The sequence below is a fragment of the Zootoca vivipara genome, chromosome 8 (genome assembly GCF_965207765.1).
Source record: "Zootoca vivipara chromosome 8, rZooViv2.hap1.1, whole genome shotgun sequence".
In the NCBI taxonomy this organism is placed as follows: Eukaryota; Metazoa; Chordata; class Lepidosauria; order Squamata; family Lacertidae; genus Zootoca; species Zootoca vivipara.
Window position 1 is genome coordinate 47,936,935 of NC_142591.1, and position 25,630 is coordinate 47,962,564.

The 25,630-nt window shown below is 41.3% G+C and overlaps 1 protein-coding gene across 5 annotated transcripts in view; it reads left to right on the forward strand.

Annotated features, from left to right (window-relative positions):
* MAPRE2 (microtubule associated protein RP/EB family member 2) overlaps positions 1-24,254 on the forward strand; it is a 91,976-nt gene extending 67,722 nt beyond the window's left edge. For 4 of the 5 annotated variants that reach the window (XM_035124853.3, XM_035124854.3, XM_088675473.1 and 1 more), the window contains 5 exons: positions 5,751-5,896; positions 6,296-6,509; positions 16,863-17,002; positions 18,923-19,081; positions 21,376-24,254. In XM_035124853.3, the coding sequence (XP_034980744.1) occupies positions 5,751-5,896; positions 6,296-6,509; positions 16,863-17,002; positions 18,923-19,081; positions 21,376-21,447 (731 nt within the window). In that variant the 3' untranslated portion in view covers positions 21,448-24,254. The remainder of the gene's footprint in view (positions 1-5,750; positions 5,897-6,295; positions 6,510-16,862; positions 17,003-18,922; positions 19,082-21,375) is intronic. The other variant, XM_035124856.2, reaches the window with a different exon arrangement.
* The last annotated feature ends 1,376 nt before the right edge of the window (positions 24,255-25,630 follow it).

The following is a 25,630-nucleotide window of genomic DNA, read 5'->3' on the forward strand; positions in this document are numbered from 1 at the left end:
CCCACATACCCACAAAGATGAACATGAGAGAAACCTTGGAGGTCATAGCAGCAGCCGCTGCCAGGTTTTGGCTTTGTTGCAAAGGTGCAACAAACGTGACTCCTAGGCTAACAAGGCCATGCTGTCTTACTGGATTGGGCGTAGGGGGAGAACTCCCTCACCATACCTGAGCTGAATCTAAGGAGAAGAACCCATGTGACATTAAGAATTTTCTGGGCCATGGGAGTGGTGCTGAAGAGAGATGTAAGGAATGATGTGTTAAGGCCCAGGAGAGTTAGTATTCGCACACACCCCTCCCATTGCAACCAACAACATACATACAGCAGTTTCCATGTACAAATTAGTGAATCAGAATGCTGTAGCTGGTAGCATCAGACAGATAGAACTCTTAGCAGCTTAACAAAAAATGTAATCGAATCTAGACAGTGTATATCATGTGTTTGGGTAACTCAAATTCTGTGCCAATCAAAGCTGAATTCCTCATCCTGTTTAGATGGTGCGCGTTAAGCAAATTTGCACATCCTTAACATAATTTACAACATGCTGATTCTGTTCTGTTTTATTCTATTTATTCCATTCTTACTAGTCATAGTAAAGTGTTATAAAGGGAACTGGAGCTTTGCTCCCAGATTAATCATTCTCAGCAACCCCTCTGCCCTTTCTGATTATCACCTGGTTTGTTCATTTGTATTTTTAAAGAAAGCTGTGTCTTTTGGGATAAAAGCTGAATTCTGTGCCTGAATATAAGATTCAGGGCTCTTATGGCACTTGTGTAGAAGGAGACATAAATATATCACCCAACTGTATATCTGTGCCTGATAGTTTCTATAGGTTTGTTGGACACCTAGACCATATTCACACCATACATTTAAACCGTATGATAATACTTTAAACAGTCATGGCTTCCCCCAAAGAATCCTGGGAGCTGTAGTTTGATAAAGGTTCAGAGAATTGTTATGAGCCCCCTATTACCCTTCTAGAGCTACAATTCCAAGAATTTCCTGTGAACAGAGATTGATTGTTAAACCAAGCCAGAATTATTCTTTCATCAATTTCTGAAAGCTGTATTAGTGACAGTAAATACTGTGAAGTTATGTCCCTTTCTTTCTTCCCTTTTAAAAATAATAACTAAAACTTCAAAAATAGCAATATGCTGACTTAGTTAAGGAGTCTTTTTGTGATGACACTTGAAAGGCCATGTCTCTGTGGGGCTTGCCGATCGGAAGGTCAGCGGTTTGAATCCCCGTGACGGGGTAAGCTCCTGTTGTTTGGTCCCAGCTCCTGCCCACCAACCCTGTTTCTCCTATTTTAAGACGTAGTCATAAAATAAGCCATAGCAGGATTTTTAAGCTTTCAAGGAATATAAGCCATACCCCGAAAATAAGACATAGCAGTTCGAAAGCACGTTAAAGTGCCAGTAGATAAATAGGTACCGCTCCAGCGGGAAGGCAAACGGCATTTCCGTGCGCTGCTCTGGTTCGCCAGAAGCGGCTTAGTCATGCTGGCCACATGACCCGGAAGCTGTCTGTGGACAAACGCCAGCTCCCTTGGCCTATAGAACGAGATGAGTGCGCAACCCCAGAGTCATCCATGACTGGACCTAACAGTCAGGGGTACCTTTACCTGTTTTTGTATGTCAACAAACATGTAATGGAAGTTAACGAAAAGGAAGGGTTAGTTTGCCAGATCTGTATAATGACTAGCAGTGGTATAATCTGCTGTCTGTTGCCTTCTGTTCAGTTCTAAAGCAGTATAGAATTTCTGCATTCTAATTGGGTCAAAAAGAAGTTACCACTCATGCATGTAGCCAACACAGCCACATTTGCAAATACAATCTGTAACCCAGCCTGCAAATTTTGAAAACATTGATGACTAAATCAATACCCCAGAGGAAATAAAGCACATTTATGCTATCAAAGGAAATACTGGACCACTTTTAGAAAGCTGCCCCCCAAAAGGTATATTTAATGCTGACAACTCTGGTTAGGGTCCTTTGCAGTGACAACTGATGACTTTTGGAATATTTTTTAAATAGTTGCTTCCTTCTCCACACTAGTAATTGTCCAGTACTAACAAAGGAAATAGTACTTTTAATCATGTGCAGAGCTCTGTGGTTTTCCTACTCTGAAACAAAATAAAAAAAATCCTTCCAGTAGCACCTTAGAGACCAACTAAGTTTGTGATTGGTATGAGCTTTCGTTTGCATTCACACTTCTGCACACGAAAGCTCATACCAATGACAAACTTAGTTGGTCTCTAAGGTGCTACTGGAAGAATTTTTTGTTTGTTTCGACTACATCAGACCAACACGGCTACCTACCTATAACTACTCTGAAACGTCAGCTGTTTCCTGCACCATGGGTGTGGTACCTCTAGTCTTCCACATGCTGCTTGTTCCAACTCTTATGAACCCTGACCATTGCCCATCCAGCTGGGGTTGATGGGAGTTAGGGTCCAACAACATCTGGAGAGTCAGACGTTTCCAGTCTCTGCTCTCCACAATAGTGATAAGGGTAATGGCTTCCATTTGTGGAAATGACTTCCAGCATTGAGCCCTGTGCTTTCTCAGCTAGAGATTTAATCCACCCTTATGTCATAAATCCTAAATCAAGTACCTTAAGAACAAATAACATCTATTGCCCAAAACAACAACAACAAATACAGCTTTTAAAACATTTACTGCAAAACATCTGAAGCATTTGTTTCAATCTCCCTGAATCCTGCTCTGGCCTTATTATGAACCAGAAATCATGGTTTAAAACAAATCCTGGCTGATGTCAACTTCAAACCCAGTCAGCTTCTACCCATGGGTTATGAAGCTGGTTTGTTCAACCAAAATTTGTTTACAGATCTCTGGTTTGTAAGTGAGGACAAACTAAGATGCATGGAAAGTGAAACGAAATGCAGCAGATTTCCAGGTCCTTCTGGCCATGTGGGAGAAGGAGTGTTGACTGTGACATACATGAGCCTAAACAGATATTGTTCAGACAGCACAAAACGTGTTAGTATTACACGTGAGAACATATGTCATTGTTACTTACCACTTCCAACAAAAATAGCATATTGGGTAGGGTGTGCCTGAAGCAAACATTTGGTTTGTGCAGTTCCTGGTATGGGCTCATTTTTGTGGTTCATAAAAGGTTAGTTTCTAAAGCAGTTATCTTCTAATTATGTTATTCTTCTGCTGATTCTCTTGCTTACGGCATTTAATACTAGCTAGGGTTATTGCTACATGCCTCTTGAGGGCATATTTTCCAAATCCCATAACGTGGATTAGTATTCTCTTAACATGTTGTTCCTTTTCACTATTTCATGTGGTGACAGGTTCTACTTCCAAATCAGGTTTGAGGAGTGTTCTACATTTTGTGTAAAATAACCTGAAAGGTTCTGTAGGCAGACATCTGCTTTAAAGAAATATTTTGCTTTGAATTGGGGAGGGAGAGAGAGAAAGAGAGAGAGAGTTAATAAATCAACTGCCTGCAGTTCTCCTTTCTCTCTGGTCCCCATCTTCAGTATTGTATGGAAGAATATCATGAAATTGGGTTCCTGAATAGGAAGGACAAAACAGATGCCAGGGAGAGGGAGAAACACAAGTACCTATCATTGGCAACAAAGCTAGCCAAATATTAAGGAACAAGGAATGATGGCCTGTGAACACTAATTGAATAGTGCTGATAATGGGCAAGTAGTCTGTGCCGCAGTTGTATCTATTCAACTTGGCAGGTGCAAACAAATGTACAAGTTGTTCCAATAGCCATGCACACACATTTTGTGTTGTAAATACAGTGGTGCCTCTAATTACAAACTTAATTCGTTCCGGGGGTCCATTCTTAACCTGCAACTGTTCTTAACTAGAGGCGTGCTTTTGCTAATGGGGCCTCTTGCTGCCGTTGCGCTACTGGCACACGATTTCCGTTCTCATCCTGGGGCAAAGTTCTCAACTCGAGGTAACTCTTCCAGGTTAGCGGAGTTTGTAACCTGAGGTGTTTGTAACTCAAGGTACCACTGTACCTATAAGCAGTGAATTAAGACCAAAAAAAAGAGGTGTGTATGTATATACTTAGCAAAATCTCAGTGGAACTTCATGTAATGGTGTATAGGATCTTAATGCTGGCTGGTAGGATTTGCACCAGTTTGAGGAAGGCTGAATGAGAACTCTGATCCTCATCCATATGTATGGAAGCTGAACGCATCTGCCACCACCATTATTGCTTGTTTCTGTTGTTTCTGTTTATTTCTATATCGTTTGGCCATAAAAGGCCCCCAAGGCAACTCACAAAGATAACACGCAAATAAAAAATTCAAGTACCCCCCCCACAGCAACTTACAAAAAAATTAAGACAACAAAATTTTATCCGAAATTTTAAGCCGAATACATTCATATTCCTGACGAAAGGAAAAGGGCAGTCCCCCCCCCAAAAAAAAGATGTTGAGAGGGAGTAGGAATAAATCCTTAGGGAGCAGCTCCTTCTTATAAGGGTCTCTAGCCAATGGGTTGAGGTGGGACAGATGGAAGACTTTGACCCTTGGTGATCCAGCATGTTCTCCCCCCTGCAGCTCATCGTCTTGAGAACTCAGAAACAGAAACATAGCAGAAACTTTCCACCTCTTCAACAGAGATCCTTCTCCAATCTGCTGCCTTTGCCTCCCAGCTCCTTTTCATCCTTGCCTTATGCTCAGTGTTTGGTAGTCCTTGTCCTGGTTTACTAACAATGGAAGTGGCTTCTTGGAACTGATGGCCACTGACTAGAATTTGTGAACTGCGATGAAATTTACACTTGTTGCTACTCATGCTATCCTGTAAACCAGGCATGGGGAAACTGTGACCTTTGGGCCAAATTAGACCTAGTAGGGGTCATGGTTTGGCCCATGAGACTGCTTCCCCCCCAAGTCACGTCCACCTGCCCCACACCTGGCATCATATGATGGGGCAGGTCAAAATGTGACTGCAGAGGAACCACCAGAAAGCTTGAAGTGCACTCCCAATTGTGCCTTGGCAAGCAGGGCTGGCTGCCAAGAACCACTGGGATCAGCTGCCCCACCCACCCACCCCCTGTCACAATGGCCCACGGGGGAGCTCAGACTCTGCCTGCCTGCTAGATCCTCTTCCCACCCCTGCTGTAAACAGAACACAACCTGAACCTAAGAGCATTAGTCTGATCCAGCAGTGCTCTTCTGAAGTCTCATCTAGTCCTGCAGTCTATTCTCACAAGGGCTGACCAGATGCTAATGGGAAGCTCACAAGCAGGATGAGTGCAATAGCACTCCCCCTCCCCCTCATGAGCCCCATCAACTAGGATTCAGAGGCATACGATCTAGCATCCTATTTGCTAATTGCAGGTTCCCGTGTCTCTGTTTTATGTGTGATTTAGAAGAATGTGCCATACAAAATGAATGGAACCTAAATCCAATGGATGTGTTAAAGAACGTAGAATTGTAGAGTTGGAAAGGACCACCAAGGGTCATCTAGTCCAGACCCCTGTAATGAAGGAATCTCAACATGTGGTTCCCCATCCAGTTTGCCCTTATCTGTTAATGAGGCTGATTTAACTGGAAAACCACCTTAAAAGATTTGCCCAATGTATGAAAATAACTCTGCATTTTGCATGTATTGAGTATCAAGATAAGATATGGATTTTATGCATGCACAATATTGCAGCAGCAGATACTTTGTCTTCTGTGACAAATGTTTACCATTTCAGTGACTTGCATTGTGATTAATATGCTGTGTTCTCTTGTTCTTCTTTCAGGTGCAGCTTACTGCCAGTTCATGGATATGTTGTTCCCAGGCTGTATTAGCTTGAAGAAAGTTAAATTTCAAGCAAAGCTGGAGCATGAATATATTCATAACTTCAAACTTCTACAAGCATCATTTAAACGAATGAATGTGGATAAGGTAACTATAGAACATGTTATGACAGAGTTTTGATAGGATAACTTGTCGTCATATATTTCAGAGATGTGTTTTCTGGCTCACTATATTTCTCAATTTTTATTTCAATGATTTATTCGAACAATTTCTACCCAGCCCTTCAAAACATATGCTCTCTCTGTCTAGCAAATCTCAAAAGAAGAAGTAGTAGTAGCAGCAGCAGCAGAAGCAGAAGCAATATTACTCTGAGGATGTCTTAAGATGAAGTTGTCATCTAACTCAGCAAAACAGAATAAGATATATAGCACTGGATATTGTTTTGTTAGACGCAATGTATGGTTTTAAAATTCTTAAATGAATTGGCACTGAAACGCCTCAGTTATCACTTTAAATCACTGGTGTGTCTTGCTTTGTTTTGTGCAGGTTATTCCAGTGGAGAAATTAGTGAAGGGGCGCTTCCAAGACAACTTGGATTTCATACAGTGGTTTAAGAAATTCTTTGATGCTAACTATGATGGGAAGGAATATGATCCAGTGGAGGCCCGGCAAGGCCAAGATGCTATTCCACCGCCTGATCCTGGTGAACAGATCTTCAATTTGCCAAAAAAATCTCATCACGCAAACTCTCCTACAGCAGGTATTACCATTGTTGTAAACTTCTGGTTTTTCTGCAGTTGGATTTTGTTAACGGTACTGTCAGAGGGTCGTCGTAGCTACTCTAGAGTAACTCTGCTTGAGTCCAGTTTGTCTTTAAAGACTTTTATTGTGCATAGTATTTACAGTGCAAAGATAGCTTAAAACATGACCTCTCAGTCCGAACCAGAATCTGGCAATGGCATATGTCTGTTCCTACGCCAGCAAAGTAGTCAGGGCACCCCAAAACGCCTCCCCTTGACCTGCGTTGTGGTGCTCTCCTTAACTCTTGCGCTGGAAGGAGTGATGCCCTCTCAGCCTCCTCCTGGTCAAAGCGGTGGAATGGCTCTCCAGCATCCTGGAGCCCTTGCCTACATCTCTCCTCCCCTGAGCTTTCCCATCGTTCCGCATGCTGGCTTCTCTCTCCCTCCGAGTCTCTCCCCCCCCCCCGGCTGCTTCAGACCCACTGCTGCTCCCTGTGCTTGGCGAGGTGGACGTTAGAATGATGGGGGCTGGCTCCCTACAGGGGAGTCACCCTTACAGGTACATTAATTATTGTTGTTTAGTCGTGTCCGACTCTTCGTGACCCCATGGACCAATTGTCTTAATACAGAGTACAATTAGAGGGGTAGCTTGAGTTGTAAAGAGGGGACTCCTTTGCACTTCACATCATCCATGGGCACTGGGTCATAAATATAATGCCCCATAGTGATATTTGAAATTCCAGTTATGATGGTGTATAAAGGGACTGATAGTATTTTATTTTAGGTAAGCATAGTAAATCCAGCCTCGTGGTGCTGCTCTTTGGGATACTTTATTTTTAGCTTTTCTCTTGCCTAGACATGCCCCTAAACCACACATCTATGCAGTATTCACATGACATTGTTGGCATCCTTATCTCCCCCCATACAAACCTTTAATCTGAAATGATTTTTAAAAAACAAAACAAAAAACCCCTATTTCCATTGGTAAAAAGCACTGTGCTGATCAGTTAGCACTATGGTAGTGTGCCTATTTTATTTTCTCATTAATTGCTTGCCATTTATTTTGTAAAAAGGACAGAATATCCACTATGAAGCTCCCAAGTGAAGGATTTTAAATGCTAATATGCTTTAAATGATATAAATCTTTTGGCCTTTCTTTTTGCGTTCCTTTTAAAAAGCTGTGCTATGATTCACTAGAGTACTAAATCATAGGTAATAAATCCCTTGGAGTCCTTTTGTGCTTAAAGGAGAGCAAATTCCTAGCTAGCGTTCCTGCTGATAGGCATAGGAGATGTTAAGAAATAGGATGAGTGGCTCCTCTTATTTCTTATTCACATTTATCCTTACAGGAAACTGCTAGCATAATCTAGTTTTATGGTGATTGGAAAGCTTCCACACCCTAAGTGCTGGCTCAGTAATAGAAAATATATCAATATATGTTTATTTAAAATATGTTTAGATGAGATAGATAGATAGATAGATAGATAGATAGATAGATAGATAGATAGATAGATAGATAGATGATCTGCTATTTGCTAATTGGGATGTGGGGATTCCATTTAGTGGTTATTTTTTTGTCTCTTATTTTATTTGTCTTGGTGATACAGTGGCAACAACGGGTAAAACACCAAATTATGTTGAGTCCAAAACAATACTTTTATAAAGGTCAAATGTGTCACTTGGGATCCACAGGCAGAAAGTTGTTTTGGTTTGGTTATGATTTAAGTGAGCCACATATATCAGTACCTGCTGAAAGGCGAATGTGCATGTCTTGAGGTATCCCTCTAATGATTGTTGTTGTTGTCATTGTCGTTTAGTCGTTTAGTAGTGTCCCACTCTTCATGACCCCATGGACCAGAGCACACGAGGCACTCCTGTCTTCCACTGCCTCCTGCAGTTTGGTCAGACTCATGTTGGTGGCTTCGAGAACCGTCCAACCATCTTGTCCTCTGTTGTCCCCTTCTCCTTGTGCCCTCCATCTTTCCCAACTTCAGGGTCTTTTCCAGGGAGTCTTCGCTTCTCATGAGGTGACCAAAGTATTGGAGCCTCAGCATCAGGATCTGTCCTTCCAGTGAGCACTCAGGGCTGATTTCCTTCAGAATGGATAGGTTTGATCTTCTTGCAGTCCATGGGACTCTCAAGAGTCTCCTCCAGCACCATAATTCAAAAGCATCAATTCTTCGGCAACCAGCCTTCTTTATGGTCCAGCTAATGATTGTTAGGGTACCTGTTTACCTTTCTGAAATCAGGGATGGACTGCCAAAGAGCTCATTTCATGCTGGTGAGGGGGAATAGAAAAGCCAGAATAGGTGATGGAATAACAAAGGAGGGAAGTCTTCCACTAGTGAGCAGTTCTGATCTTTTGCAGGAGCAACCTCTCCTTCCCACCAGCAGCCTGCTCGGTAAGAAGATTGGGAAGGGGGAGAGACAGAGAAAGAGACTGGGAGACAGGGATGAAAGAGGGTGGCATAAGGGGTAGTCCTACCAACCACTGTATTGGGCTCCCATCCACCACTGGCATGCAGTCCCTGGGGAGGGGAGCATTCCTCATTTATGCTTTAATGATCACTAAACTTTTCTGGAGAGTTCAGTCACCTGTTGTGCAGCATATAGACCTTCCTTCGTTGAAGACATTCATTTCAATGCTGTCTGCATAATTTTTAAGAAGATTGCCTGGCTCTCTTGCTTTTAAGACTTTTAATTGGGCCTGATAGTAGAAGGGCATTTGTATTCTGAATAGAAATAACTATGAGTGATAACTACCTATAATGTACATATTCTAGACAGTCTTGAAACTGGAACATTATTAAGCCACTCGCTCCGCATCACAAGATGATGTAAATGTATTGGACTAAATGGAGTGATAGATTTGCACCAGCTTTCCCCTTCTCTCCCATGCCATATTCCACAATGTTCAAAAGATTCCCCCCACCATTGGGAGCTGCTTTTCTGGGGCATTGGACGTTCCAGTGTGAGGGAGATAGGGGAAAGGCCTGCCTCCATACTTCATTGCACAGAAGGCTTTATCCAAGCTCTGGTCATGGGAAAGGGCAAGTGTGGGGAAACAGAAGCGTGCACATTTTTATGAGAGTGGTGCTATGCTGGGCTCCTAGCAGGGATGGCTTTCATTGGACAATTAAGCTTTTAATAACACAAAGAGGAAAAATGAAAGGGGTTCCCCAGTTCTTCTGAGAGAGGGGCCAGACAAGGGATGTGTAATAATAATAATAATAATAATAATAATAATAATAATAATAATAATAATAATGCCTTATTGGCGTTAATAAGGCTTTGGGTTATTGCATTCCAGTTAGTAACCACTAGAGGGCATGCAAGGACAAGCAATAGCGAAACAAGCCTCCTTTTTTTACTGGGGAAGGGGAAGGGAGCTACTCCCCCTTGTCCTCTCTTCTTTCTCTCCCCAAGAGAGGCACTCTCTTTGAACCTCCACAGCTTCCCAGTCTTTCTCTTTTTCTTGGCTCCCCTTCTGCTTTGAGCAGCTGCTAAAGCAGGCACCCCCAAACTTCGGCCCTCCAGATGTTTTGGACTACAATTCCCATCTTCCCCGACCACTGGTCCTGTTAGCTAGGGATCATGGGAGTTGTAGGCCAAAACATCTGGAGGGCCGCAGTTTGGGGATGCCTGTGCTAAAGGATATCTCAAAAAAAGAGGCAACACGTCGACCAATTCCAACAGGCGAAATATATCTGTTTTGATCTTTATAAACTATAATGATATGCAAGACAGTGATCCAAGGTAATCATACTGTGTTTCGGTTTGGTCTTCTTCAGTTTATTTAACTTAGTGTTTGTATACAATCTGCGGAACAGGGGTCATACACATAGGTAACCCCTGCCCTGGCTGCAAGCGTTGGCTGCTGAGGTGAGGGGTGTGTTGGCTTAAGGAAGGGGGCAGCTTGAGGCAAGGGAGACCACTAGTGTGGCACGCAAGTTCTTGCAGTACCCCATTGCTTTCCCCTTAGTTACACTAATTAGAAGTTATGGCTAATCATTTGGTAACCGTGTAATTCTCGAGTGGGCACTAGAACACCACCAGGCAGTTGTTGTTATGCTGCAGTCACTTGAAGAGGCAGAAAAATACCATCCTTGCCATTATTTGGTTGTTAACAGCTTTAGAGCAACCTCTGAGAGAGGTGTTTCTGGCTCAATAGCAGTCCAGTTCAGTGGGGTGGAGCCTTCTTCCGGACAGGGGTGTTGCTGCATCTTACCTGGATGGCGTGGGGGGCAGAACAGTGCTGAGGTTGGTGCTGTGTAAGTGCACCAACAAAGCCAATCAGGTGCTCTGGTTGGTGTGTGTGTTGTCCCCACACACACATATGTTGGGAGGGTGAGCAACCTCCACCACACAGGCCTGGCCCCTTTGATGCTTACTTTTCAAAGGCAGTTTCATCCCAGAGAGCCTTTTTGGAATACTGCTCTTAACTAGGGCTTGGTGGCTGCTGCTGCAACAGCAGCTCCTCCTCCTCAAACGATTTGATCTAAGCTTTTGTTTTTTAAGTTAGCTTGTGTTCTATGGCTTTCTGGACTGGGAGTTATAATATGTGTTCTGCTTTAATAATTATGAGTTAAAGTGTTGCATGATTATTTTCCAAGCGGTACTGGTTGGGAATATTTACATCCCCGGGGACGTCTGATAATTCTCTTGCATATATACACAATGCACACACAATATAAGCTGATTTGGCAGTGACCTTTCGCTCAGCATGATAGCGGTGTTAGTAAAGGCAAATCCCACTTGAGTAAGGAATAAAGAGTGCCCATTTTAATCAAGGGTAACACCAGGGTTGCATGTGACAAACTATACATACTTTGAAAAACAAACCTGAGGGTGTTCCAGTTCTTTAATATTGCTATCAGCACAAGTAGTTAAAACCAATCATTATGTACAAATATTAATCACCTGGTTGCTTCTGATAAGAATTTTGTAAAGTGGTATGGCTCAGTATTGAAAGATGCATTTCAAAGCATGCTTCGCTGGCTTTTACCAAAATCTCAAGTCTTTTTATTTACTACGGCCATTTATTTTAAAGAGATAAGGCATGTTTGAAACACACACGGCCCATTTGTAATTGAGGCAGAAATATGTTATGGCAAAATAGGGGGGGGGACCCTGAAACTTTACTTTGAAAAGCATTACTGTATGTGTATTTAACAAACTTCCATTTAGTTTCCCAATTTTCCACAGACTGGTTTCAAAAGTAAACCCCCTCCCCACAGCAACACTATAACAAGATGGAATTATTATCAATATCTTAATATGAAATTTTTGGTGCCCCAAGGAGTCTAGCACCTGTTTCTTTCTTTTTTCTGGAAATAGAATGCATTTTAAAAAGCAAGTTATTTCATATATGAAGTATGTTGTGTTTGTTAAAATAGAACGTTGAGACTAAATATGAGAAATACGAACTTCGCCCACTTAAATGAATGAAGAATGGCAGAAAATCTCTTGTGCCTTAAGAGGGCAACTGTTGTAGCAAGTCATTGCAGGTCAGGGATAATGCAGCTTGGAAATTGTAGCATAAATAGTTCCTTAGGACTAATCTCTTGACCACCCTGATGTTGTCTTGCCTCTTCCTTGGAAAGTAGAGTTGACTTACTACAGAGTTGGTGACCTGTGTATGCTACTGGATAATGTTATTGCTCTCAGGATTGCCTGTACTATTGTGAGTTGGGACAAAATGGTAAAGCAAGAAATTATTTAATACACTACAAAACATTACTAAAGGTTCCCCCCCACCACACACACACACACAAGAAAGGAATTAAAGCTACAAACAGGATCTGGCTGTATGGAGTTGTATAACAAAAAAAATCATGATGCATATATGTGAGCACCCATAATTAAAAATCCAACATGCAACAGTAGACCACTTAGAAATGAGTGTATTATTATTATTATTATTATTATTATTATTATTATTATTATACCTCATCCATTTGGCTGGGTTTCCCCAGCCACTCTGGGCGGTTCACAGCATATATCAAAACATATTAAAACATCAAACATTAAAAACCTCCTGATACAGGGCTGCCTCAGATGTCATCTAAAAGTCAGATAGTTATTTATTTCCTTGACATCTGAAGGGAAGGTGTTCCACAAGGAGGGTGTCACTACCGAGAAGGCCCTCTGCCATAGCTGCCAAGTCTCCCGTTTTCCCCGGGAAACCCCCGTCTGGACATGCGTAGAAGCGACTTCCAGTGCCGGCGCTGCTGATCCCGTATTTTTCTAACCGGGACTTGGCAGCTATGCCCTCTGCCTGTAGGTAAGTTGTTTATAAATGGCTCAAACAAATAAATATGTTTCAGGCCACAAAAAAATAATAAATTTGCTTTGAACTGCAGTTTGCTTTGAACTGCTTTGCCCTCAGTTTGCTTTGAACTGCATAGGAAATTATATGGCTCAAACTGTTTCATTGTAAGAACATAAGTGATGGATCACACCAAAAGGTCCATCTAGTCCAGCATTCTGTTTCCTACAGTCACCACCTAGATGCCTCTGGAAAGCGCTCAGGTAGGGCCTGAGGGCAATAGACCCCTCCCACAGTTTCTTGCCACTGGTATGGAGTGGCAGAGTGCCTCTGAATCTTGAGCTTCTGTGTGGCTTTGCCTTCCAAGAGTCTAATCCTCTCTGATGGGAGCTAGTGGGCATTAACTGTATCTTATGGCAGTGAGTTCCATCTGTTGTTCATGTTGCGGAATTATTTTCTTTTGTCTGTCTTCATTCTCCACCGATCCTTTTCTTTCAATGACCCTGAGGTATAGTATGATGGCAGAGGGAGAAAGGCGTCATTTTAGAAACCTCTATATCATGCATCCTCTTAAATTTCCTTTTCTAAAAATAAAAAGCCCCCTATGCAGAACTCTTTCCTTGTTGGGAACTTGCTCCCAGCCCCCTGATCATTTGGTTGTCTCTTCATTTTTAAGCTGGAGATGCCAGGGATTGAACCCAGACTTTCCACATGCAGAGTGTGGGCTCTACTACCAATCCTGATGAAAATATAAACATCAAGCTTTTCAAAAGAGCCCATGTCTTGCATCAGCTTAGTGCCCTTGTAAATAAGGTTAAACTGTTTTTGTTTAACTTTGCAGAGGTACAAGATGAAAACTACTGGAGATTAAAAACTATGCTTTTGTGAAAGTCAGGTATAGGTTTACACCAAGAAATCCTAATTCAGCAGCAAAACAGGACTAAATTCATTGTTATATAAATACTGAACAATGCAAATTCTATGCTGTTTTCTTTCTATGCTGTTTTCTTTTGGGGGGGGAGGGTGTTAAAGTTTTACATAAGGATTGTCCAGAGGTGCTTGATGGGTAAAAAGAGGAAAGTGACTGAATATTATTAAGTAGTCCTGCCAAAGCAACCTATCTAATTGCTGGAGCCTTTAACAGACCCCAGTTTGATTTGCAAATGTATCTATCTAACTATGGGAGGCTAGCAGTGGTCCTGGATGTCTAGCATTCCTTTCATAAGAAAAAAAAATGGTTTGTGTTCTTATTTGAAGGCGGAAATATATTGAGAGATTGGTATATGTGGCATTAAGCTATCAGCACAAAAACAACCATGTCAGACAGCACAAAAGTGCAAGACATCACAAACCAAGCAACAACAAAGCTCCTCCAATGTACCAGCACACAAGACCAGCTAAATATAAAACGTAACAAAGGATTATAAGTACAATATGGGTGGTTCCTCTGAGCACCTATGCATAGACCATTTTGTGTGAATGTCTTGTTCATGTACTCTTTGCATGTTGGGATCAAAGCTGCCAAGTTTTCCCTTTTCTCGCGAGGAAGCCTATTCAGCATAAGAGAAAATCCCTTAAAATAAGGGATAACTTGGCAGCTATGGTTGGGATGCCCTTTGCTCTGCTAGTCATCCCAGTTTTGTTTATAAGCAATGTAGTTTTAAGTTTGTCTCATTCCAGCATTTGCACTTATTTATTGTTGTTGGGTGTTTGCACGCCATCAGGATTCCTGGTTGCAACTTTGTTTATTTTTGTGTAGACAGATCTATTAATATTTATTGGAGTGTGATTTTAAAACAATAGTTTTCATCTGAATACTTACGATTCTGCCGTTAGATATGTGTGGATAAGTCAGCATTTGCACTTATTTAACAAACTTAAGAATTTGAGAATCCCATTTCTATCCCATTGTTGGTATTCAAATAAGTTAAGTAAGAGCAAACATTCTTAGATATATTTTATATTTTGCTGCTTGAAACATTGACCCTTAGGCCAGTTGCTTTAATGGCTATCACCTCCTTTGGTTCCTTAATTAGATTTTACTAGAACTTTTCACATTTCTTACTACAGTTCACTTGCAGTTTAGCATTCTTAATGGAGTCGTGTGTGTGTGTGTGTGTGTGTGTGTGTGTGTGTGTGTGTGTTTTAGCCTGAAGTGACATTTATACACTCCTTCATTAACATCTAAAAAAATGCTGAATATATGGAGGGGGAGATTTATTTATTTTTTAAGTACTAATTGGGAATACATTAATTATATAGTAGTTTTAGGACTCCAGCATGGTATTCTATAACACAGAACAAAAATAGTTTAGCCAAAGAAAGATCATCAAGATTCAGGAGAAAATGTGGTCCTTTAATTTGACATAATATGGTATGTGATTTAAAACTCTGTTAATGGCATGCTTAATCCACCTGGCGCTTACAATGGACTGTACAGACCACAGATAACAAGCAAATTTCAGGCATTCAAGCTCTTGTGACTGTAATTATGTAAGTCAGAAGAGTGGGGTCACCCTGTATGTTGCACTTCACATTAAGCCCAACCTTGACTTAGCATGAAAGCTCCTTGAGGTGAAATAATGGCTGTTGATCTCCCCTGGTTCTCATTCTGCTTTTGCACTGCCATAACTAAGCCATGGTTTGTGTTTTTTCTTGCTCTAGATTACAGCTCATAGTTTGTCCTGGAGCAAGACAAACTATGAGCCTGGGTTTAGATAACATGCTAAGCCCAAACCATGGCTTAGTTCAGAGCAGCAGGAAGACATGGTGAAGAGGCTCCACAGTAGCAGTGTCTTCTCTGGGAGCTCATACATTCACAATAAGCCATAGTTTGTCTTCCCATTATGTGCAAAACAGCTTTTGCCATTGGTGAAACTAAAGTAATACTAATTTTTAAATTAGTTTTCTACTCAAATTTTGGCAAAAGCCATGCTTAAATCAATTACTGGAAATCTCTCCAAATAAGATATATATATATCTGGGCAGTCTGATCTATAAAAGGTATGAAGCCATAGGAATTCAGGCAAAATGAATGAGTTCTATTTGGGATTTTTATTATTACTCTAATAATTTGTTTTTGCAGCAAGAAAAATAGATGCTGCAGGGGGAAATCTCTTTCATCCTAATGAAAGTGAAGTAATTATGCTTTTAAGACATATAATATTATGACTGTGAGTTTTGTAATATGCTTGAAACTTGTTATATCCAGTTTATGTATCACTTTAGGGGGAAATTAATAAATTGCTGCTTACGAAAAGAGCGTAGAACTGTTGGGAACATCATTTGTGATGTGAATAAAATTACAAGGAAAGACTCATGCATCTGAATGAGTCAAAAGTTGGAAGTGGCAAATGATCTGGCATATGGGTCAAAGAATATTTTGAGGAAATTGTTTTATTGACAGGTGTAATAAGTGTTTGTCAGATGTGAAAAACAGATAGACTGGTAAGAACTAACCTTGGCTACCATTTACTGTAAGTGAGGAAAGAGTTTAACCATGAGACTTGGTTCAGAAAATACAGTAAGCTGAATGCTCCTTATGAATGCTAACACGGGTTTGGAATTTCTGCAGAAGAGCCAGTATTACTACAGTATTACCATTTAAAACCCACATAAATGGTAAATACAGGCTAATATGGGGAAACATTTTTTATGAGGATGACATATTGTGGATACTGCAGAAAACTTGCATGTGTGAACTGCGTTGAGCCCATCACAGAGATGGCCCAAATTCATTCTTTCTTTTAAAAGGAATTTCTAAGTTTAAAGAGAAGGTTTGCATTTAAGAGGCACCCAATGTAAATGTATCAGGAAGGTTTTGGGGTTTTCCCCCAATTGTTTTCAATTGTGCAGCAATCATATGTACAGATTCAAAACATACATGAAGGAATTATTTTGTTTTCTTGGTTATCAAGTTAAATAAACTGCAAGTTTCATGGCTGCTAGAAAACATACCACTTTGAACAATTTGGGCAGTTCTGTCGAGTACATTGAACATTTTCCATTTGAAATGGTAAGCACTTTACTTAATGAAAATCAGTTCTGCAGTGAAGGCAATAAGTACCATTTTCAAAACATCTTAATGTGTTTTTATTTTCCCCAGGTGCTGCCAAATCCAGTCCTGCTTCAAAACCGGGCTCTACACCGTCTCGTCCATCATCAGCAAAAAAGACACCACCAAGCAGCTCAGCATCCAAATCTGATAAAGATTTGGAGACACAAGTCATACAGCTCAGCGAACAGGTAACATGCTTAAGTCACCAAATGGGAAGCTGCCATTTGCCTGAGTGTTTTAGTGACATTTCCTAGGTTTCCAAACAAAGTGATCACAGTGTGTCTTTCCTGATAGCTTTGTGCTGCTAAATGAGTTCTAGCAGCATCAAACTTGGCAACTGCAGCAGAGTTGTCCATCTCTAGCCCAGCTGTCACAGAAAAATGCCTTAATGGGAAAAGGGAAACAATATGTCTTGCTTCTTCCCTACTCACATTTATGTCCATGTTGACCCTCTAGAACAGGGGTGTCAAACTCAAATTCATCGGGGGCCGCATCAGCAGTTTGGTCACCCTCAAAGGGCCGGTTGTATCTGTAGGACTATGTGTCCACTCTTTATTATCATAAATTATTGTCACTGCATTCAATTATTACTGTTTTTTGTAATAATGTAAGTAATAACTAGCTCTGAAAGCAGAAACATAGTCAGAATAATGGCAAGATATTCAAATGTACAATTATTGTACAATTTATTGAAAAATGATTTTTGGTAACTGCACTGGGTGGTGGAGGCTCGTTGGGGTTTCATGCAGGACCTTTGCAGAGCTACTAGTACCTGGAGATGCTGGGGTCCTTCTGCATGCAGGACAGATGTTCTGCCAGTGAGCCACCACCCTTCACCAAAGGGACTGGCTGAGGTTGACTCACTGGAGCTGCTCTCCAGGGTTTAAGGGCCAGAAGTATAAAGCAGCATCCTATGTTTCTGAGGAGAGGGAGAGGGAGGGGAGGGGAGGGGAGGAAGGAAGGAAGGAAGGAAGGAAGAAAAGAGGGAGTGGGAGGGAGAGAGGAAGGAAGGAAAGAGGGGAGAGAAAGAAGAGTAGAAAAGAAGGAATAAAGAAGGAAAGAAAAAGAAAGAGGGAGAGAAGACAGAGATAAAGAAGGAAGGAAGGAGAGGGAAAGAAAGAATAAGAACGAGAGAGAGGAAGAAAGGGAAGGGGGGTCGCCGCCTTGATTCAGCGCCAGAAAAGAGCGCGAAGGGACCCAGGGGCAAAAAGCATTTCCCGTGCAGCGTGAGGCAGCGGGTGTCCGTTTTAGGAGAAGTGCGTAAAGCCTCAGAGTTGCACGTTCGTGAGGCTGAGCCGCCACTGAGCTCACGTTTATGAGGCTGAGCTGCGGCAGGAGGAGGAGGAGGTGAGGCAAGAGGAGGAGGAGGCTTGCTGGATCGGTGCCCGGCAGCGCCGTGCGGAGAGTCCCGAGCGACGCAGCAGTGCTCTGTAGCACTTTGAATCCTCCTCCTCCTCCTCCTCCACGCGGCGCTGCTGGGTGCTTTGTCTGTGCTTCAGCAGCAGCAGCAGCACCAGAAGCCATTTCCAGGCGCTGAGCCGTGGCAGGAGGAGGAGGATTCAAAGTGCTACAGAGCACTGCTGCGTCGCAGAGGCTCGGGACTCTCCGTGCGGCGCTGACCCAGCAAGCTGCCTCCTCCTCCTGCTGTGGCTCGGGGCGCTCCACGCAGCGCTGCTCCGGCCGCCTTTCTACCCCCCACCCCACCCCCAGCTGTTTGTCGGCGCTTTGTCGGCGCGGCGCTTCAGCAGCAAGGTCCCGCTGCTGGGTCCCGCTGGCTGGGGCGCTCGGCGGGCCACATGACGAGGTCTGGCGGGCCGGATTTGGCCCCCGGGCCTTGTGTTTGACACCCGTGCTCTAGAAGTTCATATTTCCTTGCCTGGAATATCAGTTGTGAAAGGAAATTCTTACCAGTGCATATAGCACTGTCTTAAATGGTTATTGAGGGTACTAGTGATTAATTGGGAGGTAGACACTTGTTTTTCAGAGTGTAAGAGTATAAATTCAATTCTGTTTGTGTTTATGGTGTGTAAGTATGCCGTGTCCCTAACAATTGTGGAGACTTGACAAATACAGCATATCCAATGTTTAGAACTGCCGTGTTTTTGCAGGTACATTCATTAAAACTTGCACTTGAAGGTGTGGAGAAGGAAAGGGATTTCTATTTTGGAAAGCTAAGGGAGATCGAGCTTCTCTGTCAAGAACATGGGCAGGAAAATAATGACCTTGTCCAGCGGCTAATGGAAGTTCTGTATGCTTCAGAAGAACATGTAAGTCCAAGGCAATTCCTTGCATTTTTCATTACATGAGGAGTGTAGAAGATGCGACCTGCTCATGCACTCACTGCTGCATTTTCCTGTCCACTTTTTTTTATGTGTCTGCCTGCCATCGCTGGGTAAGCCTTGTAAGGGGCAGGGGGCGGGGAAGTACTCACGAGCCACTAGATATACTCGGGACTTATACCTGTCATCAGAGGGGTACTATGTTCATGGAAATCATTAACTGAGTGTGTTCATATCTGTGCAGTGCAGCAGTTTATCCATCCTTCAGCAAGCACAAGCATGTTCAGGAATAATTAGGGTTAAAGTGACCAGGAAAATACTGTGCAAACTGACCCTCTGGTATCAAGAGCTTGGAGAGGTGTCAACATCTTGTTCTAGTATTACAGAGACTCCTTTCCAGGAACATTCTGGGTGTATTCCAAACACTTTAACTGTGAGCTTCTGCTTTATACCTTAATTCCTTCAATCTGCTGTGGAAGTGGATTCATTGATTCCGATGATCCTTAAAACTGTAGCACATCTAGTTAAAGAAGACAGCTTCATTTACCTATCTTAAGCAAGTAAAACAGCATTTTGCCGTGTCCCTCTTTCCGTGCAGTCTACCTCCTGCTCTTAACTGCGCGTGTGACCATGTCTGGAGACGTTTCCGTGTCTGCTCTGGTTCGCCAGAAGCGGCTTTGTCATGCTGGCCACATGACCTGGAAGCTGTACGCCGGCTCCCTCGGCCAATAATGCGAGATGAGCGCCGCAACCCCAGAGTCGGTCACGACTCGACCAAATGGTCAGGGGTCCCTTTACCTTTACCTAGATCCATGAATCACCATATAGTGTTTATTCAACAAAAAACACAGACAATTTGGACATATAAAGTGACAGCTGGACATACGCTTAGGGGCTCATCAAACCTAAATCCAGTCCTGTGCATGTTACTACTTGTGTTTTACTTCAGTTTCAGAGCAAGGTTCACCCATGTGCACCACAACCCAGGTTCTTTTTGAAACCTGTGTAAAACTATCTCAGGCATAAGCAAACTCAGCTCTCCAGATGTTTTGGGACTACAACTCCCATCATTCCTAGTTAACAGGACCAGTGGTCAGGGATGATGGGAGTTGTAGTCCCAAAACATCTGGAGGGCTGAGTTTGCCTATGCCTAAACTGTCTTTATCCTAGTGAGGGGCAGTACAAAGGTGTTCTTTAACTTTGTATATTCTTCTCCTAGTTGAAAGCATGCAGTTTTTGAGCTAAATACCCAAATGTAAATGGTCTGAAATGCCACAGGCGGGAAGTGCATTTTTCGTTGGATAAAATGCTTTAAATCTTTTACAAGGATATAATTTTGTCTCTGTATACAAGCCTCAGTTCTCTTAAGCTTCAAAAACAAGTACTGCCAATTTGGGGAAATGCATTCACTTAAATGAAAATGTTCCATTGTGTGTATGTGTTGGTGGTTGTTGTTGTTTAAATAGCATCTCATCCCTATTCATATCCTGCAGATGTACCACATCAATGAAAAAACAGTATCAATTATTATTTTTTCTTTTTAAAAACACTTTTCTGTTTCATCTATCTGGATTGGAGAAAAGGTTATTGCATAATGATTGAGCACAATCTTTGCATACAGAAGGATCTGGTTCAATCCACAACATCTCCATCTATCTGAAGTTGTTTGTTACCCCTCTGGGTAACAAACCCCTTTAGTGCTATTTTAAAAAAGAAGCTGGTAATCTTTTTTTGCTGGTTATGTGCTCTGGCCTTTCTCAGATAGTGCAACCAGCAGGGGGATGCCATATAGGCAATCAGATTTGTTATTTGAGATTGCAACAAAGCCCATTGAAGGTGTGGAGCAGGTGGGATTTGAATTTTGGTGTTTTATAGAAAAATAACTATTTTCAATGAGGGCAACACGTTACTTCCATTTAATGAAATAAAGGTGTAGATTTCTGGTTCAGCCACTGTGCCTCAGCACTGTAACCTTCTCCACAGCTACATATTTAGAATTTAAAGACCATTGAAACTTTTAGAAATTAACTTCTTTCCCATACATAGTCCTGGGGTCTGCATTAAATCAATAATTGAATAGTGCTGATATTTTCTGATTTTAATCATCCTTTGGTGCTAGGAAAGACTTGTTCATTTATATACAGTAATGTCCACCATTTTTAGCAGACAAAGGCGGGGTGGTAAATCTCATTTTGGTATTTTCAGTATATTGTTGACTTGGCTAAGGCTTCATACGCACTCATTCAATGGTTGTAATATTTTTCCCCATGTTAAACACACAGGAGAGCCACACAGATGAACATGAAGGTGAGGACCAGGTTCATGAACAGCCCCAGCAGCAGGAAGAGTACTGAAAAAGCCTGGCATATTTGCTACTTTTTAATTTTGTGTGGGAACTTATCTTCTGAAGAATGGAACGTGTGTGGCCTCAGACTTGAAACCAATCACTCTCAGTCTGCCATTAACATAAATGTACCATAGTGAGTGTCAGCCAGCAGCTGCATTCTTTACCCATCCTTTGCCAACATGTGTTTGCAGAAGTCTCCTTTCAGGATATGCACATGAGAAGGTCTCCGGGCTCTGTCCCCATTTTCTACCAATGCAACTTCAAATATTTGGCTGCTTGAGATTTGTTCAGCTTTTAAAAATATATATATATATAAAATATATATTTATTTTTCCCTTTTGTCTTAAGTATGATACATTTGTGGTATGTTCAAAACTATTTATATGGGCATCTCTTATGACAAAAAGTACTGTTCTGTTCGATTTCTCCAATTTTGTGGTAATTTTGGCCTTTAACAGGCATGAATTTGGTCAAACTGTGCAAAAGAGAGGGAACTATTGAAACCACACACAAATTATACTGGTTCCTGTCTTTTATTACAACACACAAGTGAGAAACTTTTCCCTTTTTATTTATTTTAAAAAAGCAGAACTGTAATCCTCCTGATGTTGTACACCAAAGCATGTTGAAAATCTACACAGTATATGTTTTATTTCGGAATATGCATACATGCCTGCCTAATTCTTACACTGAGAGCTCTGTGACATTTTCCTTGCCACTGTAAATGTTCTTTTCCCCCAACTCCATATTCAGTGTCTTGTTGGTTCAAGCATTCGTGAAACTTTCACCACTATAGCTGCAGATTTCACTTGGTTACAAACTTCTGCTGGAAATGGCAATTACGTGAATCAACCACTTTCCTCTTACTCGTCTGTACACGAAATTGGAAAAAAAAAAATTTTAAGTTGTAGGATTGGACATGCCAAAACATTTACCACCACAACCGTACATGGTTTTTCCTCTGAAGTCTTTATAGTCTTCTTTGAAATGTATTGTTCCTTTGAGCATCTCTTTTCCGTACAGATGCCCAATCCACTTTTCAGGCTTGACTTGGGAAGTAAAGATACATTACCCTGGGACGCAAAACAGGAATGGTTCTGTGGTCTGCGACTCCTGAAAGCATTGGCAAAATGCAGGAACAAAGTGTTAGTTTACAGAATTGTTTCGTTGCCACAGGTTTTAATATTACCTTTATTTATCTTGCAGTTAGATGGTGACATTTTGTAGTAGAAAAATAGCAAATCACGTATTAAAACATTCCTTATTTCCTAAACTTAAATTGCACATTTTCTTAGTCCAGTTGTAGGTTTATTTGTCTTTATTTATTTATGGGTTTTTTTGTTTGCTACTTCATTCCTCATCCTCAGTTTGATATTTGACTGGTTATTTGGCTAGGCAAGTACTGCAACAGAAATCTAACGGAATATCAACCTACAGGCTACAATTACGGAAGGTGTCCATGTAGCCTTGCGAACTCCAGAAGATGAGCACCGCACCCCATAGTCGCCTTTGACTGAACGTAACCATCCAGGGTTCATTTACCTTTATCTTTACCTTTTCATTGATTCAAGCAAGAAGCTCTCGCATCTTTAAATTGCTCCTTGTTTGCAGTAAAGTGGCTCATATGTAGTCATTCAGCTCAGGCAGCATGTATAATACGGTTAAGCATTTGAAGAAATGTTTGCATCTCCTTAGCTTAACCCCATTTAGCTCAACAGAGCTGTAATCAATCTCTTCAGATTGGAAATATTTACACAACTTGGCCCCCCTCCCTTTCAACTTTATCACCATGGAAATCAATGTGTGCCCCCTTTTAACCCTACCCTTTCTTAATTGTTCTAGGTGATTTGGTTTCACTTAAAGGCTTTATACATAAAACAATAAAAGAACAGTTACTTTCAGAAGGATGTAGTATGCTATCATTATACAGAAAAGGGGAAGAAATGCATATTCTGTTTTACAGTGTCCACAATTGTTTTATTACTTCTAGTCTTGCTATCTCCCAAGATTCTAGTTTTGCTGTTTCCAAAATGCCCATTGTGATCAAAGGGAAGATTTCCAAGTTTTCTGAACCAGCCTTTAAGCACCCAGTCATTGTCACAAATGCAGTTGTATCCGTTTCATTTTTCCTCTTGAGCAAATTTTCAGATCACTTCCTTTTGAAGTGCTTTCTGGGCTTTTCTGGGTTTCTTTGTTACCTGATAGTTCCCATCAAAGCCTCTTTGCCCCCTAGTCCTGTCACTTAGCTTCTATGTGTGTGTATGTGTGTGTGTGAAAGGGAGGGGGGGCTGTGTCTGATTTTCTTCTGTTGTTTTTGTATAATCGACCTGTGGGGCAGTTTCACTCCGCCACTTTTTTGTTAGGAGACAGCAAGTGGCTGGCCTAGGAGGCAGGAGGATAGTCGTTTATAATGTACACAAATATATTTAGGAGCCTGATCTGCTCAATTGTGCTGAGGGGAGTGAGAGACTCTGGAAAGGGAAAGAGGACAACCCCCACCGTGGTGAGTAACCCTGTTATTCCGTTATGGTTTTAATATGCATTTGTAATTACTTTTACTAAATAGCACACCATAAAGCTTTGGTTATATATTAAATGTAAACTGAAAGGAATGTAAACATATGTATTGTTAATTATAAATAGATAAGTAATGACTTAATAGATGCAAAAAGTCTTATTCAGATGTATCAATCATTTTACGTTACCCACCAATTGTCGCATGATAGAGTAGACTTTTTTTGGTCTCTGAATATGTGAATAACTTGACTTGCGTTATCTTTTTACATATTTAATAAAAAAAAGTATATGTTACAAGGTGCCTAGCTCAATAGACTTTCATGAGGCTATATGTGTTCGATTTTCTAACTTATAAACCGGTTTCATTCAGGTACTTTGAGTTGGGTTAAAGCCAAGTACTTTTAAAGTATAGGGCTACTTAATCCATGTACATGTCTTTCTTTGCATCACATTTTGAAACAAAACAAATGGCAATAAAAATAAATTTCTCCTGAAACTACTGTGAACATATTAAGAAACACAGACTGAGAGATGGAATGCAGTCCAAAGCTCCACAGAAGAAGGCCTAATGCGTTTCCAGAACTGCAGGTGGACATAAATGCACACAGCAGGATTAAACACTCATTTATTGATTAAAGCCAATACAATATATCACTGTTTTAATGACCTCCTCCAAGATGGCCTTGATTTTGGATTTTATCCATTCCCATCAACATCTGATGAAGCTTCCAGGAAAATTTACACAAAGCAGGTCATGTGTTCTATGAAGGGCCTAATCAAGTTCAGAAGGAACTTCCTGGTTACTATCTGAAGGAGGCTTTGGGGCTTTCATCTTTTCTCTGTCCCTTAATGCTGAATTAAATAAGGTGCAACAATAATTGTTCCATGTGGGAAAGTCAACCCTACGGCTCCAGTTCAATGCTGGCATTTTATTAGAACTTTTACAGGTAATTAAGAACTGGGAAGAAAGTTCAGTGCTGTTTCACTCCGAGAGGAAATATCTACTTGAAATTGTTCTCTCCATTTTAACCGCCTCTGTGGCTCCTTCCCATGATCTCTTGGTTACCGAAGGTACTTCTTGTTTCCTTACAGGTGACAGGGGAAATGAGTTTAATATTACAAGATTAATATTATTCAAAGTAAGTGTGCTTAAAGTAGATTTCAGCGAGTTGGGTCCAGGCTTCCTACCAGCAGAAACATGTCCTGCTCAGGGCCTGATCCACTGGCTGATGGAGAGGATGTATGATTCTATTGCATGCCTTAAACAATATGTTCTTTATATTGCAACTTTACACATGCAATCAAGCCAAAATCATTGGAAAATAAAAGTTAATTTCACAATAATATATTACTCTAGTGATTGCTATGAATATGTTTTGAAGCACAGCTTAAACACTAGCTGCTCCTTGCTGAGAATCTGATACACTTGTTACAACCTCAAAAGGAAAGGAGGAAAGTGTGAATGATTTATTTGGGACCCAGCAAGATCAGCCTGGACAAGTTGAGGTGGAGATGTAAGACTAGGGAGTTGTATTGGTGCGTTGTTACTTATTTGAAACAAACTCCCACAAAACAGATTAAGAAAACCCATTTCAGGACTGAGCTGCATTTGAAGAGTGGAAGGTGTACTATTTGAATATATTTTGTCTACTGTCAGTGCTGCCAGCTCTTGT